General features: G+C 50.3%; 1 protein-coding gene across 1 annotated transcript in view; it reads left to right on the top strand.

The window, feature by feature from the left end:
- Positions 1 to 18,006, top strand: part of fam189a1 (family with sequence similarity 189 member A1) — a 36,595-nt gene extending 18,589 nt beyond the window's left edge. The window contains exons 4-11 of the mRNA XM_056278819.1: positions 3,167 to 3,327; positions 9,305 to 9,440; positions 12,932 to 13,010; positions 13,115 to 13,458; positions 13,519 to 13,879; positions 14,035 to 14,109; positions 14,340 to 14,656; positions 17,797 to 18,006. Of these exons, the coding sequence (XP_056134794.1) occupies positions 3,167 to 3,327; positions 9,305 to 9,440; positions 12,932 to 13,010; positions 13,115 to 13,458; positions 13,519 to 13,879; positions 14,035 to 14,109; positions 14,340 to 14,656; positions 17,797 to 18,006 (1,683 nt within the window). The remainder of the gene's footprint in view (positions 1 to 3,166; positions 3,328 to 9,304; positions 9,441 to 12,931; positions 13,011 to 13,114; positions 13,459 to 13,518; positions 13,880 to 14,034; positions 14,110 to 14,339; positions 14,657 to 17,796) is intronic.
- Positions 18,007 to 20,475: the final 2,469 nt, after the last annotated feature.

Genomic DNA, 20,475 nt, shown 5'->3' with positions numbered 1-20,475 from the left:
ACCATTCACACACACGGGAGAAGAGCCAAGAAAAGACATTAGTTACACATCAGAGAGAGAGAAGGATGCAACACTGAAACAGGATAACAAAATTATATGGTTTTATAAGATGTATAAAGAATGTGGTGAGGAGGATGCCAAGCAGTGTCCAGGTGGCGACCACCGTCACCATGGAGACCAGGGAGGAGGACAGACTACACGTGTACAAAGGAGACTCACATCACACCCTTCAGATACACAGAAGGGGGGAAAGGAGGAGACATCATTCAGAGAGACAAAAGACATGTGAGAGAAGAGAACAGTTTGCAATAGTCAGTAATCCATCCATCCATCCATTACCCAGACTGCTTATCCCGGTCGGGGTTGCGGAATGCTGGAGCCTATCCCAGCAGTCATTGGGCGGCGGCAAGTGGGGAGACACCGTGGACAGGCCGCTAGGCCATCACAGGGCCGTAGTCAATAATCTATACTCTATAATCTCGTCGGCAGAGCAGTGGTTGGTAAACTCACTGGGACAGAAACCGACCCGCCATGCAGTACAGGGCATGAAGCACTCAACTTGAAGACAACTAACTGTAGGCTAAGGCAAAAAGATGAGTTTTAAGTTTGGATTTAAAGGACTCAACAGACTCCGTCTGACGGCAGCAGGCAGGTTATTCCACAGGAACGGGGCCCGATGGGAAAAGGTCCTGCCACCAGCTGACTCCCTCTTAACTTTGGGCACACCGAGGAGCCCTGTATGTTGAGAGAGAAGAGCTCGAGATGGAATGGACGAGCCAAGATAGGAGCAGATGTACAGGCAGAGGTAGATCTCATCAAGCTGAGACTTGGATAACTTCATAACTACATACTTTGGAAGGTAGATGTACAGGTTGCAGCTATAACATCAGAGTCTGAAGGGGACTATCGTCACCTCCCATCCCAGGGTGTTCATATGACAAGTCACTATAGTTACTAGCTATATAGCTGGCAGTCAGACACAGTAAGCTAAATGCCATAGAGTGAAAGTACATTATTTTGAGCACCTGGTTCCTTGGCAACAGTATTCACAGACAGGTGCAGACATGCAGTTGGTAAACCTGGATGTGAAGTGGACTTCCTCAAATGTGTGCTGCCAATGTACGGGGCTATTTCTTCCATCACTTTTTGAAAAGCGAACAAGAATGCAACTCCACTTGCTCCTTAAAACATGATTATGTTAAGTCATGTTTTGTTAGACGCTACAGAAAAGATGTTGCCTACCAACACGGGGATCGCCGGTTCGAATCCCCGTGTTACCTCCGGCTTGGTCGGGCGTCCCACAGACACAATTGGCCGTGTCTGCGGGTGGGAAGCCGGATGTGGGTATGTGTCCTGGTTACTGCACTAGCGCCTCCTCTGGTCAGTCGGGGCGCCCATGCACTACGTCCCTCTGGTGAAACTCCTCACTGGCAGGTGACAAGAAGCAGCTGGCGACTCCACATGTATCGGAGGAGACATGCTGCAGCCCTCCCCGGATCGGCAGAGTGGGTGGAGCAGCGACTGGGGGCGGCTCAGAAGAGTGGGGTAATTGGCCAAGTACAACTGGGGCGAAAAAGGGGGAGAAAATACAACAAAAAAAAAGAAAAGATATTGCTATGGGTATAGATATATTCCCTGGGCGCTGCAGCTGCCCACTGCTCCTATACAGCAGGATGGCTTCAATGATACATCGTAAAAATACAACGTCAAATAAAGTGACTTTCATTTCATTTTCATATAAATGATCATTCTTGACCAAAAGTGAGCAATGAGTTAAGGGGAATTTTTCCACTTATTTAACCCTCAGCCTCTACTCACTGTTTTTATTTTGGATGTTTTATATATATATATATATATGTGTGTGTGTGTGTGTGTGTTTAAAACCCCTGACCTGAGCCTTGCTGTGAAAGCGTAGCTATAATGGCACACTTTATTTCAGTGTGTCCTCAGTAAGGACTCCATAGGCTAAGATTCTCGTTTCAGGGGAATGTGACACGTTGACCTAATTAAAAACATACACATGCACACACACTCACTCAAGCACACACACACAAACCAATGGGAAATGCATGTGTTCAGCGGTACCGTGGTGGTACCTAGCTGATGGTTCACAGACAGGTAAAGGACAAAAGACCAATGTCTTATCTGTAATAGTCTCACCGGGTTTCCTCATCGCTTATCCCCCAGATGGCTTCATCCCCCATTTTCCAGGGGGACATATTAACCTTTCTTTCAGCCTGGCCAATTAAGCTCCGCTAAGTAAATTGGGGTGGGCGGAGGCAGGTTGCAGAGGAAAGCCTGCTGGCAACAGGGAGATCACCAGTTCAGACGGCTAGGAGAAAAATCTGGGTGGAGAAGATGAATGAGAAGTGCTCTCGCCTCACTCGAACACTGCTGCCGAGGTGCCTATGAGCAAGGCGCTCAACGCCCTATTTGCAGTGTAAAATCTGTGGTCACACCAGGTAGCTGCCAGGTGTGACTGTATATTCCATGAAAGCCAAGGGGTGCTGAAAAGGGGCATGCATGTCAAGTTCTCCAGAACTCTCTGTACATTTGATGATGTAGTTGGAGTTGATGATACGAGCTGGTATCACAGTGATACAGTCCAGTGTCTTGTTTGCTGAACAGGTCATCTCAAGCCAGCAGATAGCAAGTTCTTCAACCTATTACTATAAAGACCGATAGGTAGACTGTTACACAACATGGAGAGTTAGCTGTAAGTTTAAGCACAGGAGTGAGTAGCCTTGTTGAGTCTGCTGTGTGTGGGTGTAGAGGGAGATTGTTCCAGGGTGCTGGGATGCACTCTTGAGCCTCTTTGAGGTGCAGTACGGGCCTTACACAAGGAAATATCAGTGAGGGAAGGTGTCAACTAGATGACCTCATACATGCCCGCATAAAATACAGGCTTAACCCTGCTGCATGTGAGATGGACCACTAGATTCATGATGGTGTAGCCTGATGTCCTCTGGGATAATCACTGACTGGGTAGTACATTGCGTCAGGACATGGTGTAATTGATTCAGCAATTGAGTCAGACCTCAGTGTGAATGCTCACTCTGGGACACGGCTAAAGGGTTGTTGCGTCATACCCCGTGTCTTGCTAAACGGGGGAGTAATTTCCGTGTCTGTGAATGCCCTCATGAGCGTCCCTCTCGCTGTTTTTCAGTTCATGCCTCACAGAGCGCGAGCCCTGAATGCCGACTGCGTGACCCCCCATGGAACCATCCTACACCAGACCCTCGACTTTGACGAGTTCATTCCTCCAATTCCCCCGCCGCCCTACTACCCGCCTGAGTACACCTGTACCCCCTCAATGGACGGACAAAGGTAATTAGTGAAAAAGTCATCAACATCATATCTTGGGGTCATCGCCAACAGAAGCAACTTTGATTCCGCAGAGATTCTAAAAATCTGCATGCGATATGAATCATAACGTTGAGGCATATAGGGGCAACATTTATTCAAGCGTAAACTGTTTTAACACGGGTTTGAGTCCATGTGACGCAAGGGAACTAAACTTGGTTGAGCCTCGTTCTGATAAACACATTATTTTGATCCGAAGTTATCGAGACAGCCTTGATAGATCCAGTCGGCATTCCAATCTTGAATGCCTTTGTGTTGTACACTTAAAATGGCAGACATGAAATGATTGATTCCGTTCGTGCGGAAAAGAAAATAAGAATTATCAGAATCCAATCACCACCGGCCGTCTTTGGAGTGTGGAAGGAGATTACCATAACGCAGCAGAGAAAACCTTTTCTAAGTCAGGCTCTCTCAACCCCTCCCGTTCTTTGTGTAACCTTGGCGAGGCTCTTCGAAGGCGCTATGTGTATTTGCACTCGAATCCCTACCTCGACCGTTCAACAATGTGAACACCAGCTGCAAGTCAAGGCAGGCAAGGCCAGTCAGTTCTAATGGAGCGGTAGCGGATAGGCGGCACCGTTGCTGACATCTACCTTTTTTTTAAATGCCCTCGGTAGCTGTTGTTCACTGTGAATCAGTGCTGATGAGGGCCGTGGGTGCAAGCCAAGTGGTTTTTGGAGGCAGTGCACCAAACAACAACAAAAACAACTCAGCCGGCCAACTTTGCTGTTGAATGCAGAAACACGGGGAGTGGAACAGCTGTAATCCATTCACTTTGCTTTATTTACTGCGATGCAGCAATGCCTTCCAGTATCTACTTATCATATCATTCTTTAGGGGAGCTGAAATATGATGCACAGCACCTTAAGGTTACGGCTTGGTCGGGCGTCCCTTCAAACACAATTGGCCGTGTCTGCAGGTGGGAAGCCGGATGTGGGTATGTGTCCTGGTCGCTGCACTTAGCGCCTCCTCTGGTCGGTCGGGGCGCCTGTTCGGGAGGGGGAGGGGGAACTGGGGGGGAATAGCGTGATCCTCCCACACGCTATGTCCACCTGGCAAAACTCCTCACCGTCAGATGAAAAGAAGCGGCTGGCGACTCCACATGTATGGGAGGAGGCATGTGGTGGTCTGCAGCCCTCCCCGGATCGGAAGAGGGGTTGGAGCAGCAACTGGGATGGCTCAGAAGAGTGGGGTAATTGGCCAGATACAATTGGGGAGAAAAATGGGAGGGGGAATTTGAAAACTGGAAATAAGCAGCTGCAAAAATTATTGAAAATGTCCGCCGAAGGCAGTATGCCGAAGTGTTAACCTGGAGCTGTGAGGCACAGAATGCAAATTTGAAGGAGTCAAATGAAGGACAAGAGAGATGAGGGACAGGACAGACTGTGTAATCATGATCGGGAGGCAGGAAATCAACTGGACAGACAGGGGAGGTCAGTTTGGAGGGAAAAAGAGCCACAGGTGGACATGCGGAGAAGCAAATAAGCAGGACATTTAGTTGGTTGAGTCAGACACACGGCTCAGGGACTACGGTAACTTGACTGTAAAACATTCAGGCACCGGGAACATTTGTTTGTCATTCCATGCACCTGCGCACATGAAATGAAACGAAATGTGGTTTCCCCCAGCCCACAGCAGTGCAACACAAAGACAAAAACACATATCCAAACTACAAGAACACATGTATCCAAACTACAAAATTTTAAAAAAAAGAAAAACTACTAAAACACATATCTCCAACATATCCAAAAAAAATTTTTCACTGTCCAAGAGAGCAAATGCCAGGATGACTGTCAGAACTGCCGGTCTGCATGGGCTAGCAGTTAGCTTAGCCTGCCCCACTCCCGCGTTCTGTCAGACCGCCCTTGGTGTTTCCTGCTCAGGCGCAGCTCCACGCAGGGCCTTGGTCCCTGGCCCCATCGGACACAGCAGACCAGGCTCCCCCGGTTGATCCAATGCCAACTGTCCCAGCCAAAGACCTTCGACACACCTCCCTGCACGCCACACGACGACACCAAAAACCGACAAGGCTGCCGCCAGACTGCCCTCGGTGTTACTGGAACTGCCGGTCTGCATGGGCTAGCAGTTAGCTCAGCCTGCCCCGCTTCCGCGTCCTGTCAGACTCCTCTCAGTGTTTCCTCTTCGGGTGCAGCTCCGGGCAGGGCCGTGGTCCCTGGGCCCACAGGATGCAGCAGACCAAGCTCTCCCAGCCGATCCAGCAGCAGCTCTCCCAGCCATCAAACAAAGACATACTTAGACGTAGACGTGGGCAAAGACACTGCATGGACAGTACTGAGTGAGGCCACCGCAAACATGAGTTTAGACCATCATCTTCCCACACCGGTACTGGGTGAGGCCACCGCGAACGTGAATTCACGCAGCCATCTTCCCACACCAGAAGCGGCAAAGATTCGCGGCTGGTTCACAGATGGTGCCAGCACATGCTGGTTGCGTCAGATATTGCCAAGGGTTGGCTAGTTGAAAGCCAAACATGAGTTGACTTTACTGAAGTGTCCTTTTACATTTAAAGATGTTAAGTGTATAAATGAGCCAGTTGAGACCGACCATTTGGTTTATTTTCAAATGCTTAAATGTTGAATTTTGTCCATGCACTGTAACGCAAGATTGAGATATGTGTAGCATTTTCCATTCATTGTAATGCATTAGTCACGGAATATTTTCATGGAAAGATTGCTATTTCAGTTTTGTGATATTTGTGATAATTGTGAATGGTGGATTAATGTGATATTCTCTGTGTTGTTTTGTATAGGACAGAGAACCACTGCTGTTTTTATGCACTAGTATTTTATTTTGAGATACAGATTTTTGTTTTACATCCTTGACTTTTCCAAATCATTAATGCTACTTTCATATAATAAAGTAGTTCAGATTAAAGAGCCCAACATAGTTTTGTTTTTTGTTTTTTGTATCCTGTCTGGATTCTTCACCAGGCTACATAATTTCAATATCTTAATTTCAATTCATGAGGTTAAGTGAAGACGTTCATCGTCATCTATAAAGTCAACAACAAGAGAATCACAGGGGATTACATCATGTGAATTGGGGCTGGGTAATAATGATAATAATAGTAACAATAATGATATCAGGGACTTCAGATACTGAATGGTTTTCAGGGTTTTTGACACTTTACATATATTGTTTATGTACAGTATGGACAACAGTGGTCCCAACACTGAGCCCTGGGGTACTCCACACCTAACCTTCAGTAATTGTGATTCAAAGTTTTGAATTTGTATTATTTGTAAAGCGCTTTGAGTGGCTGTTGCAGCTAGAAAAGCGCTATATAAAATGCAGCTTGATTGATTGATTGATTGATTGATTTATTGATTGATTGATTGATTGATTGATTGATTGATTGATGCTGTCAGATACTGAAAACCATACATTTAATAAGGTGTGTCCAAACCTTTGATACTGTATTTTGAAATATTTTTGGTAGTATTTTTTCAAAACTAGTTTTAGTTTGACATTTTACTTTGCATTACCAAACAGTTCAATATGATTAACCTTGGTGTGATTCTTAATCACTATTTGTAAGCAGATATCTTGATCTATATCCATGTCGTGTAAAATTCCCTACACTTATCGTGGTAATATTTTCCATGTCGGCCCGCACAAATATGAATACGTCAAAAGCATGGCGAGGTTTGACACAAAACAATTTGATTGGCCTATCGCGTCTTCGTATTGCCCTCAGAGACTCGTGTGTAATCTCTTGCTTGCATGAAGAGGCATATAATACGTCTTTTCATTGGTGTGGCTTCTTGTCGGCGGTGGCTCAGATTCAACACAGTTTTGCAGTCTGTGTGCAGTGCAGTGTGTGTTTCCTGTGACGCTGAGCCTCTTTCAGAAGCGGTGCGTGTAAACATGTTTCACAGCCACGGCGAGGATGTTCTAATTGGACGGGTCGTTTGACTGTGATCAATACGGGCGGACTCATCATCTGTAATCAGCTCCGAGTATTTTCCTCCGTCAAACAGCTGTGATGTCCGTGGCCCTCGGTTGTTTTTTAAGATCATCTGACTCCTCCCCGTCTCTTGCCCCCAGTGAAGATCAGAGAGGAAGAGAGAGGAGAAACAGAGAGGGAGAAAGAAGAGAGCAAGATGGGGAGCGAGACACTGAGAGAAACAGACAAGAAGCGAGAGAGAAGCAGAGCAAGAAAGAAGGAGAAGAGAGGCATGGAGAGAGCAAGGCGGGAGAGAGGGATGGAGAGAGAGATAGAGATGGAGAGAGCAAGACAGATGAGAGGGATGTAGAGAGAGACAGGTGGAGAGAGCAAGACAGATGAGAGAGGGATGTAGAGAGAGGGAGAGACAGATGAGAGAGGGATGGAGAGATAGAGACGGAGATGGACAGAGCAAGACAGATGAGAGAGGGATGGAGAGGAAGAGAAAGAGAAGAGAGATGGAGAGAGAGAAACAGAGCAAGAGAGGGATGGAGAGAGAGACAGAAACAGACAAGAAGGGAAAGAGACGAGAGGAACAGAGCAAGAAAAGAGGGATGAGAGAAAGACAGAGAGATGGAGTAAGCAAGACAGAGGAGAGAGGGATGGAGAGATAGACAGATGGAGAGAGCGAGACAGGAGAGAGGGATGTAGAGAGAGACAGAGATAGAGAGAGCAAGACAGAGGAGAGAGGGATGGAGAGATAGAGAAATAGACAGATGGAGAGAGCAAGACGGAGGGGAGAGGGATGGAGAGACAGAGAAGGAGAGGGCAAGACAGGAGAGAGGGAGAAAGAGAGAGAGACAGATGGCGAGGTTGAGAAAGAGAAGAGAGATGGAGAGACAGAAACAGAGACAGAGACAGAGACAGGAAGCGAAAGAGAAGAGAGAAACGGCAAGAGAAGAGAAAAAGAGAAGAGAGGGATGGAGAGAGCAAGACAGGAGAGAGGGGAAAACAGTGAGAGAGAAGAGAGGGAGAAAGAGAGAGAAACATTGAGACAGAGATGGAGAGGAAGAGAAAGAGAAGAGAGATGGAGAGCGAGAAACAGAGGGAGAGAAAGGAGAGGGAGACAGAGAGCGAGAGAAAGAGAGAAAGCTCTGCTAATGTAGCCATTTGGCAGGAAGCCATGTCTGCTTGTCAATTAGGCCATAAATATAAATAAGCGTGAAGGAGCGTTTATGGAGGGGCTCAGGGCCGTGGGGGGGGTGGGGGGGGTGCCGTGACATCATCATGGCTGAGATGATTGGTTGAGACTATCCGGTTGTATTTCATGGCTTCCACTTTAGAGGAGAATGGGACTGTAATTAAAAGATATGACTGCTCACATCACTGCCCATAGTTAATTGACACCAGATGAAAGTGCACGGCTGTGTCTGAATCCGAGTGCTGGAGATATTGTAAAAGAAGGATTTTCCCTCATTTTTTTTTTTTTAAGGGAAACAAGCGTGATTTTTCACATCATCTCTGTGTGCGGGGATAACACTCCATTAGTAACCATGGCGTCTCCGAAACGCTGCCGGCGTTGTGCCGATGAGTTGTCCTCCGTGGACGTCGCCGGCGGACGGGCCACAGATGGCCTGTCCCTATATGGCTTCACTACAACAGCTGTATGTCGTGTTGTTCTTTGCATTTTCTGACACCGTTTTTTTTCCCATTTACTCCAGAGGAGAGAGCTGCAGACCGGTAAGTAAGGTTTGTAGTTTTCCCATTCCCGGCTTGTCCATCAGGGACAGGACTACACTCATCAACACACAGCATTATGGCTGCTAATGGAGTGTCATCCCTACGACATGTAGACAGAGAGAGAGATAATGTGGGAAATGGTGTGTTTCCCATTAAGGGTTATTGAATAGAGGAAATACTCAGATCGGAGTAACATCCACATTTGCTACGCCAGCCATTAAACCTACGTATCATTGGCTTCTCTCTGTGTTATAGATCTGGTTTTTTTTTTCTCACTCGTTTCTCCTTTAACAGAGGTCTCCACTTGGACTTGCCCCACTCTCCATTCAGCGCCATTTACGGGGTGCCCATCAACAGCCCGGGGACTCTGTACCCAACTGACCTACCGCCCCCGTATGAGTCTGTGGTGGGACAGACCCCTGCCAGCCAGGTGAGTAAAACCGCTACGCCCTGTCTTTAAAAGCACATCGGAGGGGCGTCCGGGTAGCGTAGCGGTCTATTCCGTTGCCTACCAACACAGGGCTCGCCAGTTCGAATCCCCGTGTTACCTCCTGCTTGGTCGGGCGTCCCTACAGACACAATTGGCCATGTCTACAGGTGGGAAGCCGGATGTGGGTATGTGTCCTTGTCGCCGCACTAGCGCCTCCTCTGGTCAGTCAGGGCGCCTGTTTGGGAGGGAGGGAGGGGGAACTGGGGGGAAGAGGCATGTATCGGGAGAGGCATGTGGTAGTCTGCAGCCCTCCCCGGATCGGCAGAGGGGGTGAAGCAGCAGCCGGGACGGCTCGAAAGAGTGGGATAACTGGCCGGATACAATTGGGGAGAAAATGGGGGGGGGGGGAATAAAGAAAAGAACACATCGAGCATTAGGCGGCTCATTAATCCATTTGTTTGCAGTCGGGGAAGCTCGGCAGACACAGCAGAAACCCTTTTTAATCTTTAATCAGTTTAACGTGACTTCATGGTGTCGAGGGCACCACTGCACCGCTGCATAGACAGCATGCCGTATTTAACCCACTAGCAAACCCACAAACACCCAAATCATGAGCAGTTTGTGGTTTCTCGTATTAGTGTTTACTAAACACACTATCTTCCATCTTGTTCCCGGTGTGGGAAGATGGCGGCACGAATTCACGTTTGCGGCAGCCTCAGCCAGTACTGTCCATGCAGTGTCTTTGTCCACATCTGTGTCTAAGTTTGTCTTCGTTTGATGGCTGGGAGAGCTGGTGCTGGATCGGCCGGGAGAGCTTGGTCTGCTGCGTCCTGTGGGCCCAGGGACCACAGCCCTGCCACACCCGAAGAGGTGACACTGAGGGCGGTCTGACAGGATGCGGAAGTGGGGCAGGCTAAGCTAACTGCTAGCCATGCAGACCGCTAGTTCCAATAATACTGAGGGCGGTCTGGCGGCGGCCTCACCTGGCGCTGACTGTGTTTTTGGTGTCGTCATGTGGAGTGCGGGGAGGGGTGTCGAAGGTGTCTGGCTGGGAGAGCCGTTGTTGGATCAGCTGAGGGAGCCTGGTCTGCTGCATCCTGTGGTCCCAAGGACCACGGCCCTGACTCGAGCAGTGCCCGAAGAGGAAATACTGAGGGCGGTCTGACAGGACATGGAAGCGGGGCAGGCTAAGCTAACTGCTAGCCCATGTGGACCGGCAGTTCTGACAGTCATCCTGGCTGGCGTTCGTTCTCCTGGACAGTGATTTTTTGTTGTTGTCTAGTTTAGACATATGTGTTAGTTTGGCTATATGTGTTCTTGTAGTTCTTGTAGTTTTGGACATGTGTTTCTGTTTTGTGTTGCACTGCTGTGGCCTGGGGGAAACCATGTTTGACAAAGTGGTTCTGATTCTGATTCTGATGGTGTCAGGTTGGGTTTTCCCGAGAAAGGCGATACGGTGCATCGCGTTCTGTGTCTTCAGCAAAGCAGCCACATTGAAGAAGAAGAAGGTAGCCGAGAGTTCGGAGAAGAAACAAAACTGTTCTGGCCACCAACCGGACCTGGCAGGAGAAGCTAGTAAAAGACCTCAGCTGCAGGATCCAGCCTCGGCCACGTCTCGTGAGGAAGGTGCTGATGGAGCAGTGCTGGCTGGATCTGTGGGCTTCGGGTTGCTCCTCTGGGTTGTAGCCTGGAAGAAGCCATTTGCACAGAGGAACCTCAGCATTTTCCTGCTTGTTGGACGAGGGGTTTAAATCTGAATTTTGAGTAGGTGGCATGCTCGTGGATATGTCAAGAATTCAAACACCTTTAATTTCTCTTCCTCTGTTTGGTTCTCACTAATGGACTCACAAGGTCTCCATTCTGCCACGAAACCAAACGAAGAGAGGCTTCGTCTGTGAAGAAAAGCTCAGATGGATGCTCAACTTCGTCTTTCACACAGCCGAATAACTGCTGAAGACAATATTGACATATTCGATTGGACCCCCCCCCCCATTTTCTCCCCAATTGTACTTGGCCAGGTGGCACGGCGGCACAGTGGTTATCGCGGTCTCCTTACAGCAAGAAGGTCCTGGGTTCGAGCCCTGGGGTAGTCCAACCTTGAGGGTCATCCCGGGTCGTCCTCTGTGTGGAGTTTGTATGTTCTCCCCGTGTCTGCGTGGGTTTCCTCCCACAGTCCTAAGACATGGAGGTCAGGTGAATCAGCCGTCCTAAATTGTCCCTAGGTGTGAATGTGTGTGAATGTGTGTGTGCGCCCTGTGTGATGGCCTGGCAGCCTGTCCAGGGTGTCCCCCCGCCTGCTGCCCAATGACTGCTGGGATAGGCTCCAGCATCCCCGCGACCCTTAGAGCAGGATAAGCGGTTCGGATAATGGATGGATGTACTAGGCCAGTTACCCTATTTTCCGAGCTGTCCGGATCTCTGCTCCACCCCCTCTGCCGATCCGGGGAGGGCTGCAGACTCCCACATGCCCCCTCCAATACATGTGGAGTCGTCAACCGTGCTTCTTTTCACCTGGCAGTGAGGAGTTTCACCAGGGGGACGTAGTGCGTGGGAGGATCACGCTATTCACCCCAGTCCCCCCCCCGAACAGGTGCCCCAACCGACCAAAGGAGGCGCTAGCGCAGCGACCAGGACACATACCCACATCCCCACATCCGGTTTCCCACCCGCAGACATGGCCAGTTGAGTCTGTACCAGGCCGGTGGTAACATGGGGATTCGAACTGGCGGGCCCTGTTTTGGCAGGCAACAGAGTCATGCTATGCTACCCGGACGCCCTTCGATTGGATTTTTAGTGAATGATGTCATGTAGCATCTGAACATATAGTAATTAACTGAACCCTGATAGCCATTTAATTTCCTTTGTGTAGCTCTGTGGTGTAGGTCAGATCCACAGCAGCTTTCCTCGCCTGCGACGTCTTTAAGGTGCCTGTTGTGTTGAAGGCGGTGGCGATGGTAGTGGTGGTGTATGGCTGGTGTAGTTTCACAGGAAAGAGTGAGAGGCTGAAGGACTGACTGAGAGAGAATACCCATAGGGGCAGGTGTAGGAGTAGCGCAATAACTCAGCCGATAAGGTCAGGCTTTATGTACCGCACGGCGGTATAGTAAAGCACAAATGAATGTTGTATTCGCTCGCACACTCTGAAAGTCACGGCGTTCAGTCCGGTTTAAGGTGTTCATTAATCTTTTCCCCCCAAGCGGTCTGGTGCCTCCCCCCCCTTTATAAATGAGGCACTGCCGTTTGTTCGCGGGCCGTGGTCTTCCAGCGCCCTCTACAGACCGACTGGTGCTACGGGCATGAGATTTGGCACGGCAGCCAAATCAAAAAGACACATTATTTGTCGACCACTGTGTCTCTCCATCATTTTCCTCCGATTGCCTCAGAATTCCCTCCACCCATTACTTGGCATGACCTTTTCCAATCGTCTCCTTTACTAAAGCTGTGAAACCTGTGTGTGTGTGTGTGTGTGCATGTTTTCTCTGTACTACCAGGTTACCACCAGTATGGAGCAGCAGGGCACTGAGTCCAGTCTGTGCGAGAGGAACACCACTGCAGAGCTCAGCACTCAGGGTAAAGTCACCTTCTGTTCCCACCCAGGAGGGCTGCAGTGGGCTGTTTTCTTTGTCCCCATTTCTCTGTACCTCGCGCTCACGTGTCCGAGTTCTGTTCCGCAGCCTCGGTGGACAGCGCCTCCCTGATGGTGTCTGAGGTGGCCGATCTGCATGACCGGAGCTGCTCCCTGGAAGACTTGTGCTCCCTGGAGATCCAGGGCTCGGACTCCTCTCCCTACGGCACGCTCCACACTGCCCCCGCCAATGGCAGCTGCGCCAGCCTGGAGCTCGGCGTGCAGGGCGCCTCACGCTGCCAACGTGGCCTGACCGCCACGGTGGCCCGCCCCAGCGACACGGGCTTCAGCGAGTCATCCCACACCCAGGAGTCCCTCACACGCTCCCCGGATTGGTCGTCGGAGAACGTCAGCAACCTGGACCACGAGGAATCGACCGAGCTCAGGGCTGCCGTGCACGTGTGCGAGGAGCTCGCGTCAGCCAAGCATACGGCGGAGGAGCTGCCCAGAGAGTCAGCGCACCCCCTTATTAGAGCGAGAGTGGTGAGCAGGAAGCTCACGCTCCCCGTCACTATTCCGCCACCACCTCAACCCTGCTCCCCCACCTCTGTGGCCTCCTCCGGGGGGACCTCGGTCCTAAGCCCCCTGGCTCCTTCTCCTTCGCCGTCCCCTCCTGCCAAACCACGGGGCCCCAGGCTGTGTTTCAGTGTTTGGGCACCCTCTTCCACCTCACAACCCCCCTCTACCTCAGCCCGCAGTGCCCACTCGCCGTCAGAGAGACCCCGGGGACTCCGAGCAGCCAGGAGGTACTGCAAGCTGGCACGTATTGTGCGTTCCACCAGCGACCCTATCTCCTGCTCCTCTGCGTCAGGAAGTAAGTCTTGCAAGAAGAGCGCCGTATCGGAAAGCTGTTAATAACGCCACTAAGACACCCGGTTAAAGATACAAAACACGAGCCCTCTTTTACTGTGTCATTTTATGCCATGTTAACCGAGCCCACAGAGCTCCGCTCTTTGTCTCCCTCTGCAGGTGAGAGTTGTGCCTGCGCCTCAGCGAGTAACCCTCCTGCAGAAGATTTGGCTCACTCTCCACCAGAGCAAGGTGGTTTTGGGACTATTGTACAGTTTCAAACAGAGTTAGATCATAACCAATGATGAAAATGTGCCCCCCCCCAATGAAACCAGTCTCAAACTTACAGTAAAATATGTTGCCTAAAACTGTAACATTTTGGGTTTCAGCCTTGGTTTAAGGGGCTGTTGTGAGGTTTGATGCACTGCAAGCTAACAGACTGCTGCTTTTTTTTTTTTGTGTGCCCCTGGTGTGTCCAGGGCCAGCAGATATCTCAGCAGACGCAGGCACAGCTAAGCTAGCTCATGGAAGTAGCAGAAAGCAGCAGAAGGACGGCAGAAAAGTTGATACCCACCTCAAGCACCGGGGCCAGCACTCACACTCCTCCCAGGAGCGGCCTCATTCCCTGGCTGACTTCAAGACATATAAAGACACTAAGATATTAGTGGCCAAGTTCCTGGAGCATTCCAGCTGCAGTTTACCGCCCGAGGTCCAGCAGGTTGTCAACAGCATCAAGTGTGTCATCAAGTCGGACGAGAAACACATGGAGGAGGCCATATTCAGTGCCAATGTCATCGATCAGGTGAGTCACAACTCTTTTTTCCCCCCTTCCTTTTTCTCCCCAATTGCACTTGGCCAGTCACCCCGCTCTTCCGAGCCGTGCCGGTCGCTGCTCCACCCCCTCTGCCGATCCAGGAGGGCTGCAGACTACCACATGCCTCCTCCCATACATGTGGAGTCACCAGCCGCTTCTTTTCACCTGACAGTGAGGAGTTTCGCCAGGGGGACGTGGAAGGATCATGCTATTCCCCCCAGTTCCCCCTCCCCACCCCCCTGAACAGGCGCCCCGACCGACCAGAGGAGGCGCTAGTGCAGCAACCAGGACACATACCCACATCCGTCTTCCCACCCGCAGACACGGCCAATTGTGTCTGTAGGGACGCCCGACCAAGCCGGAGGTAACACGGGGATTCAAACCGGCGATCCCCGTGTTGGTAGGCAACGGAATAGACCGCCACGCCACCCGGACGCCCCCAAGTCACAATATTTTGAATGGAAAGTGATTGGGGAAACTAGAATGGTGGCTGGTGTTGTATCGTTTAGATTTGAACAGTTTGTTAGTGATGCGCATCACAAAAATATACCAGCAGTGATTAAAATGGTGACACGGTGTGGGAAATAGTTACTGACCGATCAGTTCACCCTCCAACACATGTTGTCAAAGCAGGAAGAGAATGAGACAGGAGGTGGAGCTGGAGGCGGCAGAGTTGAAGATGCTAAGATTTTCATTGGGAGTAACGAAGAAGGACAGGATTAGGAACGAGTATATTAGAGGGACAGCTCAGGTTGGACGGTTTGGAGACAAAGCAAGAGAGACAAGATTGAGATGGTTTGGACATGTGTGGAGGAGAGATGCAGAGAATAGTCCACGGAGACTCCTGCCAGATCTCGTCCATCAACCTGTCCATCACCATTGTAAACAAGAAAGGGCTCAGAGCCAATCCTTGATGTAATCCCACCTACCTTGGATCCATCTGTCTTTCCAACCGCAGACCTCACCACTGTCACACTTCCCTCATACATATCATTTTCATTGGGAGTGACGAAGAAGGACAGGATTAGGAACGAGTATATTAGAGGGACAGCTCTGGTTGGACGGTTTGGAGACTGGGCAAGAGAGGCAAAACTGAGATGGTTTGGACATGTGTGGAGGAGAGATGCTGGGTATGTTGGGAGAAGGATGCTGAATATGGAGCTGCCAGGGAAGAGGAGAAGAGGAAGGCCAAAGAGGAGGTCTATGGATGTGGTGAGGGAGGACATGTAGGTGGCTGGTGTGACAGAGGAAGATGCAGAGGACAGGAAGAGACGGAAACGGATGATCCGCTGAGGTGACCCCTAACGGGAGCAGCCGAAAGTAGTAGTAGTAGTAGTAGTAGTAGCAGTAGTAGTAGTAGTAGTAGTAGTAGAAAGAGAAGGAGAATCCTAGTCCTCTGACTGAACCTCTCCTTTGACGTATTAGCTTTCCTGGTGCAGACAGATGAATTTTTCTCTCGGGTAGAGTGACGGCGTGGAGTAGAGGTGAAATACAGCCGAGGAGATTGTTGACTTCCCTCGATGATTATCAGAACATACGCGTCACAATTAATTCCGGTAATGAAAACCAGTTAGGAGCAATCCTTTCCCCTTTTCTTTTTTTTCCCATGCGAGTGGGGAAAAAGAGCAGCATCGAACCTTTTTGTCAAACACTCGCGCTGATGGATTTGATGGATTTGGTCGCCCTGTGCACATCACGTTTCAAGTTTGCCATTTGGGGACGGCGCAAACTTCCAACAATAACAGAAAAATTCTATGCAAAGGTTGAAAATGTGAGCTAAAATATACGGATCAATATAAAGGCAAAAGAAACATAAAGGCAAATTTAAAGGGTGAAGAGACTCAGGTGACAAGGTAAAGATCTGTACAGTCTGTCCTTACTGGACATCCCTTACATACATACTTGAAATGTGTGTCGTGTACACCTCATATGTTCAACTATACAGTTAAAGCAAGGCGTGATCCTTACATCCTAGTGGCTGTCGGCCACTAGGATGTAAGGATCCTAGTGGCTACCGGCCTATTTCTCTACTTTACTGCCATCAAAAGAGCTTAGCAAAGGTTTCTGCAAACTGTTTTTCACAAGTTATTGGAAGCATAACCGGCATGGACCAAGCAGCTTTACCCCAACTCACCTCAGATTAGATGACTAGTCAACTGGCAGTACCTTGTGTTCTACCTGGTGTCCATCCAACAATCACTTTATCGTTAGATGGCGCTAAAGCCTTAGATTGTGTTGAGTGGAGCTACCTGTCTGATCAAGAGTCATATTATGATGTACTTTATTAATCCCTGTGGGGAAATTCATCCTCTGCACCCACCCCAGCACGCACTGTAGCCAGGAGCAGAGGGCCGCTGCAGCGCCCGGGGGCCAGCTCCAGCTCCAGTTCTTCTGCCCATTGCCTTGCTCAGGGGCACAGACAGGAGTATTAACCCTAACATGCATGTCTTATCCCCCCCCCCCCACCCATTTCTGCCCAATTGTATCTGGCCCACGCTTCCGAGCCGTCCCAGTCACTGCTCCACCCACTCTGCCAATCCGGGGAGGGTTGCAGACTACCACATGCCTCCTCCCATACATGTGGAGTCGCCAGCCGCTTCTTTTCACCTGACAGGGGTTTCGCCAGGGGGACATAGCATGTGGGAGGATCACGCTATTCCCCCCCCGGAACAGGCGCCCCAACCGACCAGAGGTGTGGCGCTAGTGCAGCGACCAGGACACATACCCACATCCGGTTTCCCACCCGCCGATGGCATTGTGTCTGTAGGGACACCCGACCATGCTGGAGGTAACATGGGATTCAAACCAGCGATCCCCGTGTTGGTAGGCAACGGAATAGACCGCCACGCCACCCGGACGCCCCCTGCTTAACTAATATTTATACGATATAAATCAATATAGTATCGGAAAATGTCAAGTAATTTCAGACGGCATTTTCCATATCTGTGTTGCTCACCTTTACCGTTGGAGGAATTCTGTATTGATTATTCTCTCCGCCCTCCTTGCTCCATCTAATTCAGTTCTGATTCAACCTATGAAGTTCCACATGCAGGAATTCTATTCGCAAGAATTTGCCGACGCATTGAACCTGATTTCTGTTTTGCATCTTCTTCTGCTCTCTCTCACAGGTGATGACCCAGTCACAGCGCATCATGGGCAGTCCCAGGAAGCGTGGCAACGAGGATCTCCACCTCCGCAGTTGCGGCGCTTTGAGTTCCTCCCCGTCCCCTTCTCTGAACCGTCCCAAACACCGGCCACAAACAACCAGCACTTCTATCAACCCGCTGGACTCCCCCTCCTCCGAACACAGCCTCCTGTGTCGAGAGACCGTTCTCTGACCGACCTCCCAGGGCGGACTCGGGTCAAACCTCTGACAGCCAGTCCAGTTAGCTGGAGCGCGGTCGGTTCCTGTACGCTGGTCGATAGCTATCTGTGCATTGTGAGGTTATTTATCTGCATAACGTGACGGCACTGAAGGCAGTCTTAACCGATCCCTCATCTCGCAGTGACCCGTGAGGCGGTTCCGAGACATCAGCAGAAACGGTAGCGAGCTCAGCCCGAGCCTGCCAGTGTCTGGAACGAGCGGCTTCTTTCACGTCAGAAAAACAAACAAAAAATGGGATGTTCTCCCTCGGGGGGGGGGGGGGGTCTTTTCTTTTCTACCAACTCGCATCTCTTGAAAAAAGCAAACAAACAAACAAGCAGAACTCCAGCCGGTGATGTAGTCAGGACCTGGTGACTCTGTGCTGCCTTGTGTTTATTATGAGAGGAAAGAAAAAAAAGCTTGTATGGACCGGCACGCTCTCGCCTCGACGGTACCGGCCGTCCTTTGCAGAATTTGTGAAACTGTTGCAGATAGAGTGGTGAATATTGTGGTGCAGCTGGTTTAAGAACTTTACAGATGTGGACTATTTAACTTACCTCAGTGTGTTACGGTTCTTTTCAGTGTTACAATAAAGTACGAGTTTGTATCATCGCTCTCCCTGGGGGTTTTATTCCGCGGCTGATGTGCGCAGATGTTTTGAACTGCAGGATGACGAAGGAGTCCGGAGTGACCAGGTACACAGACCGGCGACCGCATCACAGACTGAGCAGCGTTCTAGTTTAATTAATTAGCCATCTAGATTGCATTAACATGGAGACCTTCGGTAGTTCATTCCCATACTGCGAATTCCTTTCAAAACAGGCGCGATTCTGCATGCACAGGGAGTGCTCACGTGCACGTCAGAATTTCCAGAGGTTGCAGATCTTTGGTCCGATTACCGGCAAATCTAGCAGCAGCCTGCACATTTTGGAGAAAGAAGTCACCGCTGTCATCCAACACGGCGTAACGTATCAATCCCTATCAAACATTTAACGCTAATTAAACGTTATATAACATTTAGCTTTGTAGTTCAGTGCCCTAATGCTTTCCACACGCACACTCCGAGTTCCTTCCTTTTGTTCGCCGCCTTCTGTGGCAGACTTCAGGCATTTCCGTCTGCAGCGTTACATTTGAATACTCGGTGGTTGCCAGAGCACCCGTCAGCGCAGCTGAAAAACAGCTTAAAGAGGGACAATAACAGAATGCTCAAACAATGGCTGCTTGTTGCTCCAAAGCTGCCAGAGGGAAATGATATCTCAGATAGGTCGGTTTTTTTTTTAGCAGAGAACTGGAGAAAACATCGTCTGGTCTGCAGTGACACGGTAACACTCGGTGCTTTGTGGGTTATGCAGTCATCCATTATCCAAACTGCTTATCCTTACTCAGGGTAGCGGGGGTGCTGCAGCCGGTCCCTGCTGTCACTGGGCGGCAGGCGGGGAGACACCCTGGACAGGCCGCCGGGCCATCACAGGGCCCACACACACACATTCACACCTAGGGGCAATTTAGTAGGGGAATTCAGCTGAACCTACAGGTCTTTGGACTGTGGGAGGAAACCCACCCAGACACGGGGAGGACATGCAAACCCCACACAGAAGAGGACTACCCCAGGGCTCGAACCCAGAACTGTCTTGCTGTGAGGCGACCGCACTAACCGCTGCGCCACCGTGCCGCCCTGACTATGTATTTAAATATATATATATATACACACACACACACACACACACACACACACACACACACACACACAGACGAGCCAAAACATTATGACCACCTGCCTGATATGCTGTTGGTCCTCCGTGTGCCACCAAAACGGTGCCGACCCGCTAAGGCATGGACTCTACAACCCCTAGAGCTGTCCTGTGGTATCTGGCACCAAAACTTTAGCAGGCTTGTCCATCCCAGCACATCCCACAGATGCTCAATCGGACTGAGATCTGGAGAATTTGGAGGCCAAGGGCAACACCTTGAGCACCTCACCATGTTCCTCAAACCCTTCCTGGACAATGTGTGCAGTGTGGAGGTGGCGCACTATCCCGCTGAAAGAGGCCACTCCCATCAGGGAATACCGTTCCCATGAAGGGGTCTACCTGGTCTGCAGCGATGGTTAGGCAGGTGGCACGTGTCAAAGTAACGTCCACGTGAATGGCTGGACCCCGGGTCTCCAGCAGAACATCGCCCGGAGCATCACACTGCCTCCACCCACCGGCTTGTCGTCTTCCCACAGTGCGTCCTGCTGCCATCACTTCCCCAGGTAAACGGCGCGCACACCAGAAGAAAATGGGGCTCGTGAGACCGGGCCACCTCTCCCATTGCTCCACGGTCCAGTTCTGACGCTCACCTGCCCATTGGAAATGCTTTAGATGGTGGACAGGGGTCATCATGGGCACGCTGAGCGGTCTGAGGCTACACAGACATTTATCATTGCCTGTTTATTGTTGCA

This window comes from Lampris incognitus, chromosome 4 (genome assembly GCF_029633865.1).
Source record: "Lampris incognitus isolate fLamInc1 chromosome 4, fLamInc1.hap2, whole genome shotgun sequence".
NCBI classification, from domain to species: Eukaryota; Metazoa; Chordata; class Actinopteri; order Lampriformes; family Lampridae; genus Lampris; species Lampris incognitus.
Note: the sequence above shows the minus strand (reverse complement) of the source record. Positions and strands in the feature narration are given on the sequence as shown.